Source organism: Rutidosis leptorrhynchoides, chromosome 5 (assembly GCF_046630445.1).
Source record: "Rutidosis leptorrhynchoides isolate AG116_Rl617_1_P2 chromosome 5, CSIRO_AGI_Rlap_v1, whole genome shotgun sequence".
In the NCBI taxonomy this organism is placed as follows: domain Eukaryota; kingdom Viridiplantae; phylum Streptophyta; class Magnoliopsida; order Asterales; family Asteraceae; genus Rutidosis; species Rutidosis leptorrhynchoides.
Window position 1 is genome coordinate 379,499,467 of NC_092337.1, and position 17,160 is coordinate 379,516,626.

Sequence of the window (17,160 nt, forward strand, 5' to 3'; positions counted from 1 at the left end):
AATTTGGTCAAAAATTTCTGGGTCATCACAGATTCACTCAAACAAATTGATCAAACTTGTATCATATTTCAAAAGCAAACGATATAGAAGTGATTTAAATTCAGGTAGTGATTCTTGCTGTAGTTTTTTTTTATTTTAACGAAATTAAACCAAAATATATATATATATCTGTCAACTGTATCTGTTATTCATATTTTTTTTTACAAAAGCTCGAACATTAATGAATTTTAAAAATCCATAAATACAGATGTGTTAGGAATCTCTTAAGTAATCTCTCTGTAAAGTTCCAAGATCAAATTCTAATTATCGAGCTTTAATTCCGAAGTCAAAGTTCTTGAAACAAAAAGTCAAACATTGTTCTTTAAACGAATTCGAGTTTTCTATTTTGATTCAAGTTTAATTGAGGATTCCATTCATTTCCATAAACAATTTACAAACTTTTTCATGTTATCATCATAAACTAAAACTTTCAAAATTGTACAATCAATTTTTTTTCCTTTCTATTCAGCGACGGCCAAAGGGACATATATTTTTTTTTTATTTTTTTTAAACTAATTAAACATAGATAAGTGTATAATTGATAACATTAAGTCTTAAACGATTATATAATACGCGGGTTTAATTTGGGATGAGTTTGAATTGAGTTCATTGATTGAGTTGTGAAGAAGATGGACAAGAACAGAAAATGATTTCGGGTTATATATTTATCAGTTCTATAATATTTCGGAAATTGGGTGTAGCCCAGCTGGTTTATGTGTGTGTCGGGGAAGCGTGAGGTCTTGGGTTCGAACCCGGTATGGGGCGTATTATTTTTGGACAAGTTTTTGAGGTAGTCTTTATATATTTAACTATCATTATTTATTATTATTATTATTCTTATTAACATGATTATTATTGTTATATTTATTAGTTATTAAGGTTATAATTATGATTATAAATTTGTTATTGTTACTAACATTATTATTATTAAAGTTATTACTAATAATACTAGTATTAACATTATAATTATTATTATAATTATTATCATTATTATTATGATTATTATTATCGTTATTAGGAAAACAATATGACATATTAATATTATTATTATTAGTATTAGTATTATAATTATTATTAATATAACAATTAACATTATAAGTACCATAAACATTATTATTGCTATCATTATAAGTATTATTATTATTAGTGTTATCATTAAAGTAATAGTTGTAGCACCAATATGATTAAAACCATTGTTTTAAGTATTATTGTTATTATCAAAGTTAGCATTTTTCTAAAAACTGTCGTTATTATTATTAGTATTATTACAAATAAACACTTTTTATATAAAAGAACATTACAAAAATATTAATATCACATATCACCATATTGTTAATGTTAGAATGATATTAGCCAAAGATATATAAAATATAATAACTAATATAAAGATATATTTTATCATATATAATCTTTAATATAAATTATTATTATTAATATAAATATTAAATGATAAATATTAGTTAGATAAATATATATGTATATATATATATATATGTATATATATATATATATATATATATATATATATATATATATGTATATATATATATATATGTATATATATATATATATATATATATATATATATATATATATATACTTGTTCGATTACAATTATGTATATTAATAAATAAACAAATGATATAGGTTCGTGAATCGAAGGCCAACCCTGCATTGTTCTGTTGTTCAATATCGTCATATGTATTTTTACTACAAAATACATTACTGTGAGTTTCATTTACCTTTTTACCCTTTATATTTTTGGGCTGAGAATACATGCGCAATTTTTATAACTGTTTTACGAAATAGACACAAGTAATCGAAATTACGTTCTATGGTTGAATGATCGAAACTGAATATGCCCCTTTTTAGTCTGGTAATCTAAGAATTAGGGAACAGACACCCTAATTGACGTGAATCCTAAAGATAGATCTATCGGGCCCAACAAGCCCCATCCAAAGTACCGGATGCTTTAGTACATCGAAATTTATATCATGTCCGAAGGAGGATCCCGGAATGATGGGGATATTCTTATATACAAATTGTGAATGTCGGTTACCAGGTGTTCAATCCATATGAATGATATTTTTGTCTCTATGCATGGGACGTATGTTTATGAGAAATGGAAATATGAAATCTTGTGGTCTATTAAAATTATGAAATGATTATTTATGTTAAACTAATGAACTCACCAACCTTTTGGTTGACACTTTAAATCATGTTTATTCTCAGGTATGAAAGAAACCTTCCGCTGTGCATTAGCTCATATTAGAGACATTACTTGGAGTCATTCATGGCATACTTCAAAAGACGTTGCATTCGAGTCGTTGAGTTCATCAAGATTATTATTAAGTCAATTATAGTTAGATGTATTATGAAATGGTATGCATACCTTCAACTTTTGTTGTAATCAAAGATTGTCTTTTCAAAAACGAATGCAATGTTTGTAAATGTATCATATAGAGGTCAAATACCTCGCGATGTAATCAACTGTTGTGAATCATTTATAATCAATATGGACTTTGTCCGGATGGATTAGGACGGGTCCTTTCAGTTGGTATCAGAGCAGTGGTCTTAGCGAACCAGGTCTTGCATTAGTATGTCTAGCTGATAGTCGTTAGGATGCATTAGTGAGTCTGGACTTCGACCGTGTCTGCATGTCAAAAGTTTTGCTTATCATTTCGTGTCAAAAATTACTTGTTTATCATCCTTAAAGTCTAGACATGTCTTACTGCCGCTATTGCATAGACAGTGTATAGATAAATTCATATCTTAGCATATCTGTTGTTGTTACTTTGCCTGACAGCTTCCGTAGATTCCTCCGTAACTTATGGGATTTTAGTATTATATATGCATATGTAAATTATGTATTGCAAGGTACTAATCTACATCTTATAATATATTTCTTATCGAAAATTCTTCATCTGATTGTACGGGATGAATCCTTCAACCAGTTCGAGTCCCTCGAATTCTGATAGCTATTCCGATAGTTATTCCGACAGCTATTCCGACGTGGACGTTCACCTAAGCTCCGAAAGCAGCGTCACCAGAATGAATCAACCAACCAACCATCCCCAATTCATATGATGAGTTCGTAGTCGACTTAATTAATGGAGACGAGAAGAAGGCAATCCTTTCCATCAACCAAATTCACCTCTTAGTGAAGAACCTGAAGCACTTACCGACGAACCACACCGAAACACCATTTTCACCCTCATTTCCCGAATATCTCACCACGATTATATTCTATCTAAAATTCTAAACCTTATTCATCCATTCGTTCCGACAGACAATCATCCCGGAGTAATATAAGAAGTCAACGAGCTTCGCGCCTGAGTTGTAGCCTTGAAAAATATGGTGCAAAATGTACCAGCTTCAGCAACATCATCAACATCAACGGTATCACCAACAACAACATCCGCATCCCAAGACTCAATTTCACAATCTGCCCCACGAACACCAACATCATACGCACCATAGATAACAAGGAGTACCAGCAGCAATGAACGATGAAGTATTGATCCATAATTTCATTAATATTCTGCGAAGAAAATGTGGATCCTAATAGTTTTAGAGATTACTTATTCTAGCTCAAATCTAAAATCAAATGAGTTTAATATTATATTGACTCATTAAATCCATAATTACATCTGAAGAAAATATATATGTATATATACTTTCATAAAGATTGTGATTAAAAATTCTCTTGTACAAACTGTTAATGGTGAAAATATTTTAACGGGTAGGTAATACCCGAGGAATATTTAGATCTCACGTTAATAAGTTACACTGTACATTCTTCAATTCAGATTCAACTGTCATTAACAACACTGCTCAAATTCACACATATACGTATCCATTCACCAAAGAACAACTATTTTCATCCAAGTTCAATTTCATATTTGGATTTTGACCTATCAGAATCCAACAAGTGGCATAATGAAGAAAACATTGTACAAAATAAAATTTGTTAGAAACAAACAAATTAACTATGAGAAATTTTGTTAAGAATCCACGCTAACTGTTTCCAGCTAACTGTTCCTAGCTAACTGATTACATTTTATTTATCGCAGTTTAATTATCGCAATTTTATTTATCGTCATTTAATTTCTGTTATTTACTTTACGCACTTTATTTATCGTCATTTAAATTCTGTTATGTATTTTACGCACTTTAAATGTCGGGACACGTATACAAGGTTTTGACATATCATATCGACCCATCTATATATATTATTTGGAATAACCATAGACACTCTATATGCAGTAATGCGGGAGTTAGCTATACAGGGTTGAGGTTGATTCTACAATAATATATATAGTTTGAGTTGTGATCGAATCTGAGACATGTACACGGGTCACGATACGTATTAATTAATTTGAATATTATATAGTAAACTATATATGAATTATTATTTGTACACTGCTAACTGTGGACTATCAACTGAGGACTATCAACATTGGACAATTAAAATGAATTAAAATATTAATTATAATATATGAAACTAAACAATTCTTCAAGTTTGCCACTTGATTTCATTCTAAACTTCATTAGTATCTTGACAACTCCATTCTGCGTTTAAAACTTTCATGATTCTTAAAAACACCTCAATTGAAAGGATGAACCAACCATCTATGGAAGAAAAGATGGACGCATATAGTTATGCACCTGAAAACTCCCGGACCCTAAGTAAAAGTTTAACACGTGTCTGTGTTAGCTCCTTTGGCATTATTATTACCGAAAATAACATTGCAACTCTTTTTCAAATTAGACAATTTTGTCACAGCTTCACAAGTCAACTTCGACTTTTCACTCGGATTAGCTTATTATAACCCTGATATATAAGTTGTCTTTCGTCATCGATACCGGGAAACCGTTTCTATCTCACCACATTAGCAGTAAATTTACCAACAACTCCGTTGATCTATGACTTTTCGAAAAATCACTATATTCAATGAAACCCTATCATTTACTCATTTACATCTTATAACAAGAATTACCATACCAACCATCGGGAATTAGCAATTAGTATTTTGAAATCTCGCAGCATGTCTACATCAATAGTTAAATGTATACTTATAACAATTATCTTCTATGATTACAATCTTTAATTCTGAAATTTTGAAAAGGCACCCAGCTTACGAATCAATACATTGAACTTTGAAAAAGCTGAATGAAGCAGCAGAAACAGTAGGCAACCGTAAACGACCTTAGTCATCGGAAGTTTGATGATAAAGAATAATACATTGGAAAAGCTCAGAAACGTTGGAACTAGAAAACGGATAGAGTTAATCATGAAGGATACTAAGGACAAATACAAGGACCATACCCTATATTCAAAGAATTCAGATAATTCTGGATCCGTTGAAATCTTTAGAGAATATCTTGCTCCGAAGTCATGTTTAAATCTTACGGAAAAATCTTTCTCCATCAACCATCGAACTTAGAAATTCCAAAATATCATCATCAATATCTTCGATATTTCTGAGGATATTTTCATAAATATTCTCGTTCGAAATTATATACCTCTTCGTGCTTCCTGTGTATCATTATAATGGAAACATTCAATAGAAAAATTTAGTACCAAAAAGCAGATTATGCGTAACTATGAAGGAAGCCGTGGACAAATCACAAAGAATAAGTTTGACTTCAAAGAATCCAAATGATTCTGTTTCTGATAAAATCTTTAACAAATATCTTGCTTCCGAATCTAAACCCTTATGGATAAATATTCTTCATCATCCATCGATATTAGAAATTCCAAGATATCATCGTATCTTTCATTATAAATATCCCTCCATATTCCTGAAGATATTTTCTTAACTGTTCTTACCTGAAATCATTAATCTCTTCGTACTATCAGTGTTACATCATATAGAAACTGTTAGTTTATATATTCTGTAAACTTTCGAGCTTAAAATATGAAAGTTATTGAAGTAATGTTGGGAACTGATGCATGAGTTAGTATAATATAATGACACTTGATCAACGTGATTATATTACAGTAAGTCATGCTGAGTTTCTAATGGAACGTGATGATTCACAGAACATACCATCGTCATGTGCCATTTACACTACTCTTACATTCTACCCAATCTCCAAACATATTAAGAACATACCTTCTTGATAGTTCTATCTTTTCGGATATTCTGGTAATTTACCAAATCAAAATAGTGCCATTACGATTTCTTTCTTATAACATTAATTATGTTCATCCGAAACCGCATACCTACGAATTCTGGATATTATTCGCTTGACTTGAAGTCAGGAAGAGGAGACAAAAGTATGGAACTTTTGAATATAAAAGAAAATATAAAGCACAATGACAACACCGAAATTACAAACCTTGGATATCAATACGTATGGCAATATAAAGACATGGGAGGATTATAAATAAAATAATCCCTAGAGCATCATAAAAATAAACATATTCTTCAGGTGGGAGTTGAAAAAGAAGAACGATCATTACGATAGTTAGAATAAGAACAAGGATCAGAACAGGGTTAAGCAGTTTCATAAATCTTTTGAATTTGGGAATTGAGTATAGAAGTGGTGGAAATTAATGGAACGGAAAAGGTACATTTATAATGGAAAAATCAGACGTAGTAATCTAGGCAGATCACCGTATTTAATTAAGAGATCTTAATTCCCTTATTCGCAGAAGAATAAAATCTTTTAGATTTCGAAGATTTTCTTTAAATTCCTTGAATTCCGGAATTCAACCAAAACAACGTCAAAAGTTAAGACGAACCTTATTTTCTAAATTCTACCATGACTATGTCAAAAGTTATGATACATCTTATTTTATAAAATCAACCATGATTATGTCATTAGTTAAGACGAACCTGCTTTTACTCATTCCATTCTTTTGTGATAGCTTCACTCGTACTCTTCGAATAATCGAATTGTTTTATCTTCATTACCCAATAATGATAAAACTCTAATTATTAATTCATATTCATCATGAAAACATTTTTATTGTTAGCCATGACGACCACACTCAAATTTCGGGACGAAATTTCTTTAACGGGTAGGTACTGTGATGACCCGGGAATTTTCGACCAAATTTAAACTTAATCTTTATATGTTTCCGACACGATAAGCAAAGTCTGTAATGTTGAGTCTCGAAAACTTTGAAACTAGGTTCATATATTCAATTGATCTTTGACCGATTCCGACGATTCACGAACATTGGTTGATAAGTAAATATGTATATACATATAATATAGTATATATAATAAATTGAAATTTTAAATATAATTTAAACATTAAAACTAAATATGTAAGATAAGATACGAAATAATTAAGTTGTACTTAAAATGAATTTATATATAAATATAGGATTTCTATAGATAATTATGATAATATGGATATCATAATATATATACACACACACACACACACACACACACATATATATATATATATATATATATATATATATATATATATATATATATATATATATATATATATACGATTTTACTACACTTGTGGGATTGGGTATTGTTGTTACTATTGTAGTATATATATAAGAATTTAATACTTAATGTAAGTTACTATATATATAATCATTAAATTTAATAATTAATAAATTTTATATGTCAAATGTAAATACAAGTTAAGAATATGATCGTTATAGTAACTTTATTATTACTATCATTAGTAATGCCAATATTAATATCAATATCAATATTAGTTTCATGTATATATTATAATTGTAATTTAAATATTATCAGTTATAATAATTGTTATTATTATGTATTGTATTATAAGTAAATTTATAAATATTATAGAACTCTATAATATTTCATTCCACGTAAATAAGCTATGTGATAATATTATTTTGTTATATTAATATTATTATTATCTCCATATTAAGATTAACATTATCATTACTTCTATTATATTTTTTATATCATTATTAATAACAATATTATTATTTTTATTAATTAATATATTAATATATCTATTTATTAGTACTAAATATATATAATGGCTAAAAAAGATATTATTAGAGATATATATCATAATCTATTTTGTATTTTTTTTTAAAAATGGCAGTTATGTATTAAATAAAAACTCAAAGTACAATAAGGTTTTGACACAATATTGTGTCCATACAGTTGGCATCACACAGTATAAGCAAAAATATATAAAAAAAAAAATGCCTAATCTGTTTTGTATTTATCTATTTGCTTTTCTGACTTTCTTTCCCTTGCTCGTGAATGAGTGTAGGGTTAGTTTCTACATAAAACAAGAAATCATCTTTTATTGGATAACAGGTCACTCGATTTTCTCTCATCTGTAACTAATATAAAAGTTATTAGCTGATATCATCTGTTTGATTCAAATGAAAATAATAGGAACAACTCTTTATCTCTGTTCGATTCACTCAAACAAATTGATCAAACTTGTATCATATTTCAAAAGCAAATGATACAGAAGTGATTTAAATTCAGGTAGTGATTCTTGCTGTAGTTTTTTTTATTTTAACGAAATCAAACCAAAATATATATATATATATATATATATCTGTCGACTGTATCTGTTATTCATATTTTTTTTTACAAAAGCTCGAACATTAATGAATTTTAAAAATCCATAAATACAGATGTGTTAGGAATCTCTTAAGTAATCTCTCTGTAAAGTTTCAAGATCAAATTCCAATTATCGAGCTTTAATTCCGAAGTCAAAGTTCTTGAAACAAAAAGTCAAACATTGTCCTTTAAACGAATTCAAGTTTTCTGTTTTGATTCAAGTTCAATTGAGGATTCCATTCGTTTCCATAAACAATTTACAAACTTTTTCATGTTATCATCATAGACTAAAACTTTCAAAATTGTACAATCAATTTTTTTTCTTTCTATTTAGCGACGGCCAAAGGGACTGATATTTTTTTTATTTTTTTTAAACTAATTAAACATAGATAAGTGTATAAATGATAACATTAAGTCTTAAACGATTATATAATACACGGGTTTAATTTGGGATGAGTTTGAATTGAGTTCATTGATTGAGTTGTGAAGAAGATGGACAAGAACAGAAAATGATTTCGGATATATTTATCAGTTCTATAATATTTTGGAAATTGGGCGTAGCCCAGCTGGTTTATGTGTGTGTCAGGGAAGCGTGAGGTCTTGGGTTCGAACCCGGTATGGGGCGTATTCTTTTTGGACAAGTTTTTGAGGTAGTCTTTATATATTTAACTATCATTATTTATTATTATTATTGTTCTTATTAACATGATTATTATTGTTATATTTATTAGTTATTAAGGTTATAATTATGATTATAAATTTGTTATTGTTACTAACATTATTATTATTAAAGTTATTACTAATAATACTAGTATTAACATTATAATTATTATTATAATTATTATCATTATTATTATGATTATTATTATCGTTATTAGGAAAACAATATGACATATTAATATTGTTATTATTAGTATTAGTATTATAATTATTATTAATATAACAATTAACATTATAAGTACCATAAACATTATTATTGCTATCATTATAAGTATTATTATTATTAGTGTTATCATTAAAGTAATAGTTGTAGCACCAATATGATTAAAACCATTGTTTTAAGTATTATTGTTATTATCAAAGTTAGCATTTTTCTAAAAACTGTCGTTATTATTATTAGTATTATTACAAATAAACACTTTTTATATAAAAGAACATTACAAAAATATTAATATCACATATCACCATATTGTTAATGTTAGAATGATATTAGCTAAAGCTATATAAAATATAACAACTAATATAAAGATATATTTTATCATATATAATCTTTAATATAAATTATTATTATTAATATAAATATTAAATGATAAATATTAGTTAGATAAATATATATAAATTAAAATATATTAAATATATTTATTTATATATATATATATATATATATATATATATATATATATATATATATATACTTGTTCGATTACAATTATGTATATTAATAAATAAACAAATGATATAGGTTCGTGAATCGAAGGTCAACCCTGCATTGTTCTGTTGTTCAATATCGTCATATGTATTTTTACTACAAAATACATTACTGTGAGTTTCATTTGCCTTTTTACCCTTTATATTTTTGGGCTGAGAATACATGCACAATTTTTATAACTGTTTTACGAAATAGACACAAGTAATCGAAATTACGTTCTATGGTTGAATGATCGAAACTGAATATGCCGCTTTTTAGTCTGGTAATCTAAGAATTAGGGAACAGACAACCTAATTGACGCGAATTCTAAAGATAGATCTATCGGGCCCAACAAGCCCCATCCAAAGTACCGGATGCTTTAGTACTTCGAAATTTATTTCATTTCCGAAGGAGGATCCCGAAATGATGGGGATATTCTTATATACAAATTGTGAATGTCGGTTACCAGGTGTTCAATCCATATGAATGATATTTTTGTCTCTATGCATGGGACGTATGTTTATGAGAAATGGAAATATGAAATCTTGTGGTCTATTAAAATTATGAAATGATTATTTATGTTAAACTAATGAACTCACCAACCTTTTGGTTGACACTTTAAATCATGTTTATTCTCAGGTATGAAAGAAACCTTCCGCTGTGCATTAGCTCATATTAAAGACATTACTTGGAGTCATTCATGGCATACTTCAAAAGACGTTGCATTCGAGTCGTTGAGTTCATCAAGATTATTATTAAGTCAATTATAGTTAGATGTATTATGAAATGGTATGCATACCGTCAACTTTCGATGTAATGAAAGATTGTCTTTTCAAAAACGAATGCCATGTTTGTAAATGTATCATATAGAGGTCAAATACCTCGCGATGTAATCAACTGTTGTGAATCGTTTATAATCAATATGGACTTTGTCCGGATGGATTAGGATGGGTCCTTTCACCTAACACATGTGAGAACCATCATTTGGCAACTAGCATGAAATATCTCATAAAATTACAAAAATATTAGTAATCATTCATGACTTATTTACATGTAAACAAAATTACACATCCTTTATATCTAATCCATATACCAACGACCAAAAACACCTACAAACACTTTCATTCTTCAATTTTCTTCATCTAAGTAATCTCTCTCAAGTTCTATCTTCAAGTTCTAAGTGTTCTTCATAAATTCTACAAGTTCTAGTTTCATAAAATCAAGAATACTTTCAAGTTTACTAGCTCACTTTCAATCTTGTAAATTAATCATCCAACCTCAAGAAATCCTTGTTGTTTACAGTAATATATCATTCTAAATCAAGGTAATACTCATATACAAACTTTGATTCAATTCCTATAACTATAACTATCTTAATTCGAGTGATAATCTTACTTGAACTTGTTTTCGTGTCATGATTCTTCTTCAAGAACTTTCAAGCCATCCAAGATCCATTGAAGCTAGATCATTTCTTGTCACTTCCAGTAGTTTTACCTACTAAACTTGAGGTAGTAATGATGTTCATAACATCATTCGATTCATATATATAAAACTACCTTATTCGAAGGTTTAAACTTGAAATCACTAGAACATAGTTTAGTTAATTCTAAACTTGTTCGCAAACAAAAGTTAATCCTTCTAACTTGACTTTTAAAATCAACTAAACACATGTTCTATATCTATATGATATGCTAACTTAATGATTTAAAACCGGGAAACACGAAAAACACCGTAAAACCGGATATACGCCGTCGTAGTAACACAGCGGGCTGTTTTGGGTTAGTTAATTAAAAACTATGATAAACTTTGATTTAAAAGTTGTTCTTCTAGGAAAATAATTTTTCTTATGAACATGAAACTATATCCAAAAATCATGGTAAAATTCAAAGTAGAAGTATGTTTTCCAAAATGGTCATCTAGACGTCGTTCTTTCGACTGAAATGACTACCTTTACAAAAACGACTTGTAACCTGTATTTCCGACTATACACTTATACTTTTTATGTTTAGATTCATAAACTTAAGTTCAATATGAAACCATAGCAACTTGAAACACTCAAAATGGATTTAAAACGAAGAAGTTATGGGTAAAACAAGATTGGATAATTTTTTCTTGTTGTAGCTACGTGAAAATTGGTAACAAATCTATATTAATCATATCCTAGCTAACTAATATTGTATTACATGTATTCTAATATATTATGTAATCTTGGGATACCATAGACACGTATGCAAATGTTTTGACATATCATATCGACCCATGTATATATATATTATTTGGAACAACCATAGACACTCTATATGCAGTAATGTTGGAGTTAGCTATACAGGGTTGAGGTTGATTCCAAAAATATATATACTTTGAGTTGTGATCTAGCCTGAGACGTGTATACACTGGGTCGTGGATTGATCCAAGATAATATATATCGATTTATTTCTGTACATCTAACTATGGACAACTAGTTGTAGGTTACTAACGATGACAGCTGACTTAATAAACATAAAACATTAAAACGTATTAAAAATGTTGTAAATATATTTTGAACATACTTTGATATATATATGTACATATTTGTTATAGGTTCGTGAATCGACCAGTGGCCAAGTCTTACTTCTCGACGAAGTAAAAATCTGTGAAAGTGAGTTATAGTCCCACTTTTAAAATCTATTATTTTTTTTGGGATGAGAATACATGCGATTCTATAAATATTTTACAAAATAGACACAAGTAATCGAAAATACTTTCTATGTTGGATTATCTAACCGAATATGCCCCTTTTTAGCTTGGTAGCCTAAGAATTAGGGAAATGGCCCCTAATTAACGCGAATCCTAAAGATAGATCTATTTGGCCCAACAAGCCTCATCCAAGTTACAGATGCTTTAGTACTTCGATTTATCATATCCGATGAGAGTCCCGAAATGATGGGGATATTCTATATGCATCTTGTTAAGGTCGGTTACCAGGTGTTCAACATATGAATGATTTTTATCTCTATGCAGTTTGCGAAATGCCTGATATGAGATGTGTTATAAAAATGAAATCTTGTGGTCTATTATTATGATTTGATAATATGTAGGTTAAACCTATAACTCACCAACAATTTTGTTGACGTTTTAAGCATGTTTATTCTCAGGTGATAATTAAGAGCTTCCGCTGTTGCATACTAAATTAAGGACAAGATTTTGAGTCCATGCTTGTATAATATTGTTTAAAAACTGCATTCGAAGACTTATGTTGATGTGTAATATTATTGTAAACCATTATGTAATGGTCGTGTGAAAAACGCTATATTTTAGATTATCATTATTTGATAATCGTCGTAATATTTTAAAGGTTATGGTTTGTTCTAAAATCGAATGCAGTCTTTGAAAAACGTCTCATATAGAGGTCAAAACCTCGCAACGAAATCAATTAATATGGAACGTTTATAATCAATATGAACGGGACATTTCAGGTACCATCAAGGCATCAACACATACATAATGTTGAGTGATGAATAGAATCAATGGCTATTATTGAAAGATAAAAGTTAATCTAATGGTCCTTTTTTTGCCATGTCAAATTTTTTAATCTTGATTAGCTAAAACCCACTTTGTTATTATAATCTGTCTGTGACGTGAGAGTGTCAGAATTTGACCCTCAATAACCCCTGTGTCCGATTTGAGTGTCAAATTCATGTGGGTTTTACCAGTTTTATATTTTCTTTTTGATTGAAAATGAATACAAAATATATTACATAAAATTAAATATATATAAAATACAAAAAAGTCATAAATTAATATTTCATAATATAATTCAACGATACATAATATTTAACCATTACATAACTTTAATAATACAATTTTAATTATAAAATAAACTAATTCATAGTGCGGAATGTGGACGAAAGCACTACTAGAAAATACATTTTTTGTGGCGCGAAAAATCGCCGCAATAAATAGGTTTTATCTCCGCAAAAGATCTTCTGTGGCGAGGTATCGCCGCTCTAAACCTCGACACCGTAAGTTCGCCGTCTTAAATCTTCTGGGGCCCACTTTTATTAAGAAAAAGAAAAAAGAAAATGGAAATTCTTTTTTGCGGCGACTTATTTGCGGCGAGTAGTGTGACAAAAAAAAAATTTCAGGTTTTGTTTTGCTGCGATCATCGCCGCTAAAAAGCTACCTGCACCAGAAACATGATTCTGCTGTATTTTCAGCATCCTACCCGAAATTCTGGGCGTTTTTCCGAAACCTGTTTCATACCATTTTATAGCAGCTAACAACATATAACACCAACAATAATAAACATCAAACAACACTAAGTTTTGTGCGGCTTGCTCACGATCTCTTGCAAAAAATGGTCGTCGTCTGTTCTCTTTTTTCTTGTAGTGAAGGTTTCAAATATGCTTGACTAAAATAATTCTTCCATAAGTTTTGTGCGGCTTGCTCACGATTTCTTGCAACATAAATTCGGGATATTGGAACACGCTCGGATTCGACTTCGGAATCTTCATCCTCTAATTCTTGAATTAGTTCAATAATCCACTCGTCTTTCGAATCGGATTCGGAATTAAGTAAATACGATGTCATTTAATTATAAAAATAGTAGGATTGAAAGTGCAAAAATTATAGAAAGTACTGTGTTGATGTATTAAAACTGAAAGTGTGTATGTGTTTATATAGATAATTATATAAATTATTTAAATAAATAAAAACTGAAAAATGGCACATAGCCGTTGCTCACCGGCTTTAAAATCGGACCAATCACAAGCTGCCACGTACATTTGACGATTTTTTTTTTCCGTTTAATTTTTAACTGACTCCTCAAAATCGTCACACGTGATGCCCCGTTAGAGGCGTCGAGGCGTCACCCGTCGCCAGCGCGTCTGACGAGACTCCGTGACGCTGCGTTAAAAATGTTCTAAAATTTTGTATAAATACAATAAAGCTCACGCTAGCCTATATACATGCATACATCATAAAAAAAAACCTTTATCTCTTTCTCTCCTATAAAACCTCTCCATTCCTTATCTTATGGTCTCCCAACACATTATCAACATCATCATCCTCATACAAACATGACAACAAACTGCACTCAATTTCACAATCTTCCCACCACCTTCCTTAAAGCCTTCAATTCACTACAGAACATCCCATCTTCTCTACATGATTACCACAAGGATAATCGAATTCCTGGTCTCGATTTCTCTCAACAAACATCTTGCAACAATTCAAGTACTTCAGATGAAGCAGAAGAGAACCACATGAGCATCATCAATGAAAGGAAGAAAAGAAGGATGGTATCGAATAGGGAGTCGGCTCGAAGGTCTAGGATGAGGAAACAAAGGCAACTCGATGAACTCTGCACCCAAGTACTCCGGCTCGGAAACGAGAATCATGGACTCATTAACGAGCTTAACCAATTTTTGGAAACTCATGTACAAATGGTCCAAGAAAATGATAGGCTTAAGAAAGAAATAATTGAGCTAAAACACTTGCTTAATGAAGCACAACTTGCTCCTACTTATACCAATCTTAAAGCTCTTCAAGATGATGATTGAATGAATCCACTTTTAGTTGATAATTACAAACAGATTATAGAAAAATTAATGGGTCATTTCTTTTTTTTTTTTTTCCTGTTATTTTCTGGGTTTGATTATGTTTCTAAGCACAATTAATCCATGTATCTGTTGGATTGAACCAGGTACAATGTAAAAAGAAACGAAAGAGATGCACAAGAACTGGGACAATTTTCTCTGGGTTTTATTTGCTTTAATCAACGATTACAATATAGAAAAGATACTGAAAGAAACTAATATTTGGATAACTTCTAAAGAAAAATTAACACCTATTAAATAGCAAACAAAACAATAACTGATCGGCCCATGATGCCCATGATCCGAATTATGCTCCACTTCCTTAATACTCGGTCCAAGCTTGACCCAATATTGAAAACAAACTTCACGTGCAGAATTATAATTCAACAGTATCTAACATATTTGATCCGACGAAATCATTCAAGAGTTATGTTCTGTCTTTCTATTTTAATATTTAGCTGTTAGATACTGGTGTGGTGATTACAAGTTATTTGATTTATCGTTAATAAATTATGTTGTTTTAACTTTGTTCTTTTTACTTCTTTGTGTTTGTTTATATACTTTCAGGGCATTACTTTGAAATTGATAAAAGTTTGGTGAGCTTTCTGGGATCATGAAGATTTCAGGGGGCGTTTCTATCCTTAGTAGCTTACTATTATACTACTTTTTGTTTCGGCCCCGGCTAAAATAACTAAAACTCTTGAGTCTTATTGTCGTGTTTTTTTTTTTTTTTTTTGGGGGGGGGGGGGGGGGGGGGGGGGGGGGGGGGAATGAATCGGGTAATAAACTTTGCTCGGTCAAGTGGGATCGGGTTTTAGTTATATATGACAATGGTGGCCTAAACATTGGCTCTACTCAATAAAACCTCGCATTAATTTACAAGTGGTGGTGGCGCTTTAAAAATGAAAATAACGCTTTTTGGGTTGATGTAATATCGAGCATATATGGGTCAAATGGTGGGCTGGAAAATATAGAAAATAGTCGGCTCATTAGTCGTCACACCACTTGGAACTGTATCATATAATCAGGCAAAATTATTGTTGAACTTGGTATCGATTTTACTTGCTCGTTCTCTAAAATTGTAGGTAACGGGAGAAGCATTGGTTGAACAGTTGAAAGCTCATAGATTCGCATAGTCAACTATACAACCTCGAAAGCAACAAAATGACAACCGTTGCTGAACGTATCTCAAACGTAAACTCAATGAATTTTGGACGTTTGTCATGGACCAGGCCCTCTCAGAGACGCACTGATGCTGAGCTCTATGATATTAAGTTATTAACCAACTCATCTCATCAACAACTATAAATGATAAAAATGACTCGTGAAAATGGTTATTGGACACAAGCGCTTTATTCACTACTAAATTTCTAGCTAGATTAATTGACAACATAAAACTCGCCTCCTCGTCATTAAAAGAAGAAACATCTCGAAATAAGGCATTACCTCAGAAAGTTGCTATATTCATTTGGAGAGCGAAAATGGTAGACTCCCCACCCGCTCAGAACTTGATAAACGTTATATCGATCTTGACACAATGCTATGTCCTATTTGTCGTAACAATGTTGAAACAATTAAACACATTTTAATAAATTGT

The 17,160-nt window shown here is 30.1% G+C and overlaps 1 protein-coding gene across 1 annotated transcript; it reads left to right on the forward strand.

Moving 5' to 3' along the window:
* The first annotated feature begins 15,044 nt into the window (after positions 1-15,044).
* LOC139849771 (basic leucine zipper 43-like) lies at positions 15,045-15,527 on the forward strand. The gene has a single exon (XM_071839394.1). The coding sequence runs from the start codon at positions 15,045-15,047 to the stop codon at positions 15,525-15,527; it is 483 nt and encodes a 160-aa protein (XP_071695495.1).
* Positions 15,528-17,160: the final 1,633 nt, after the last annotated feature.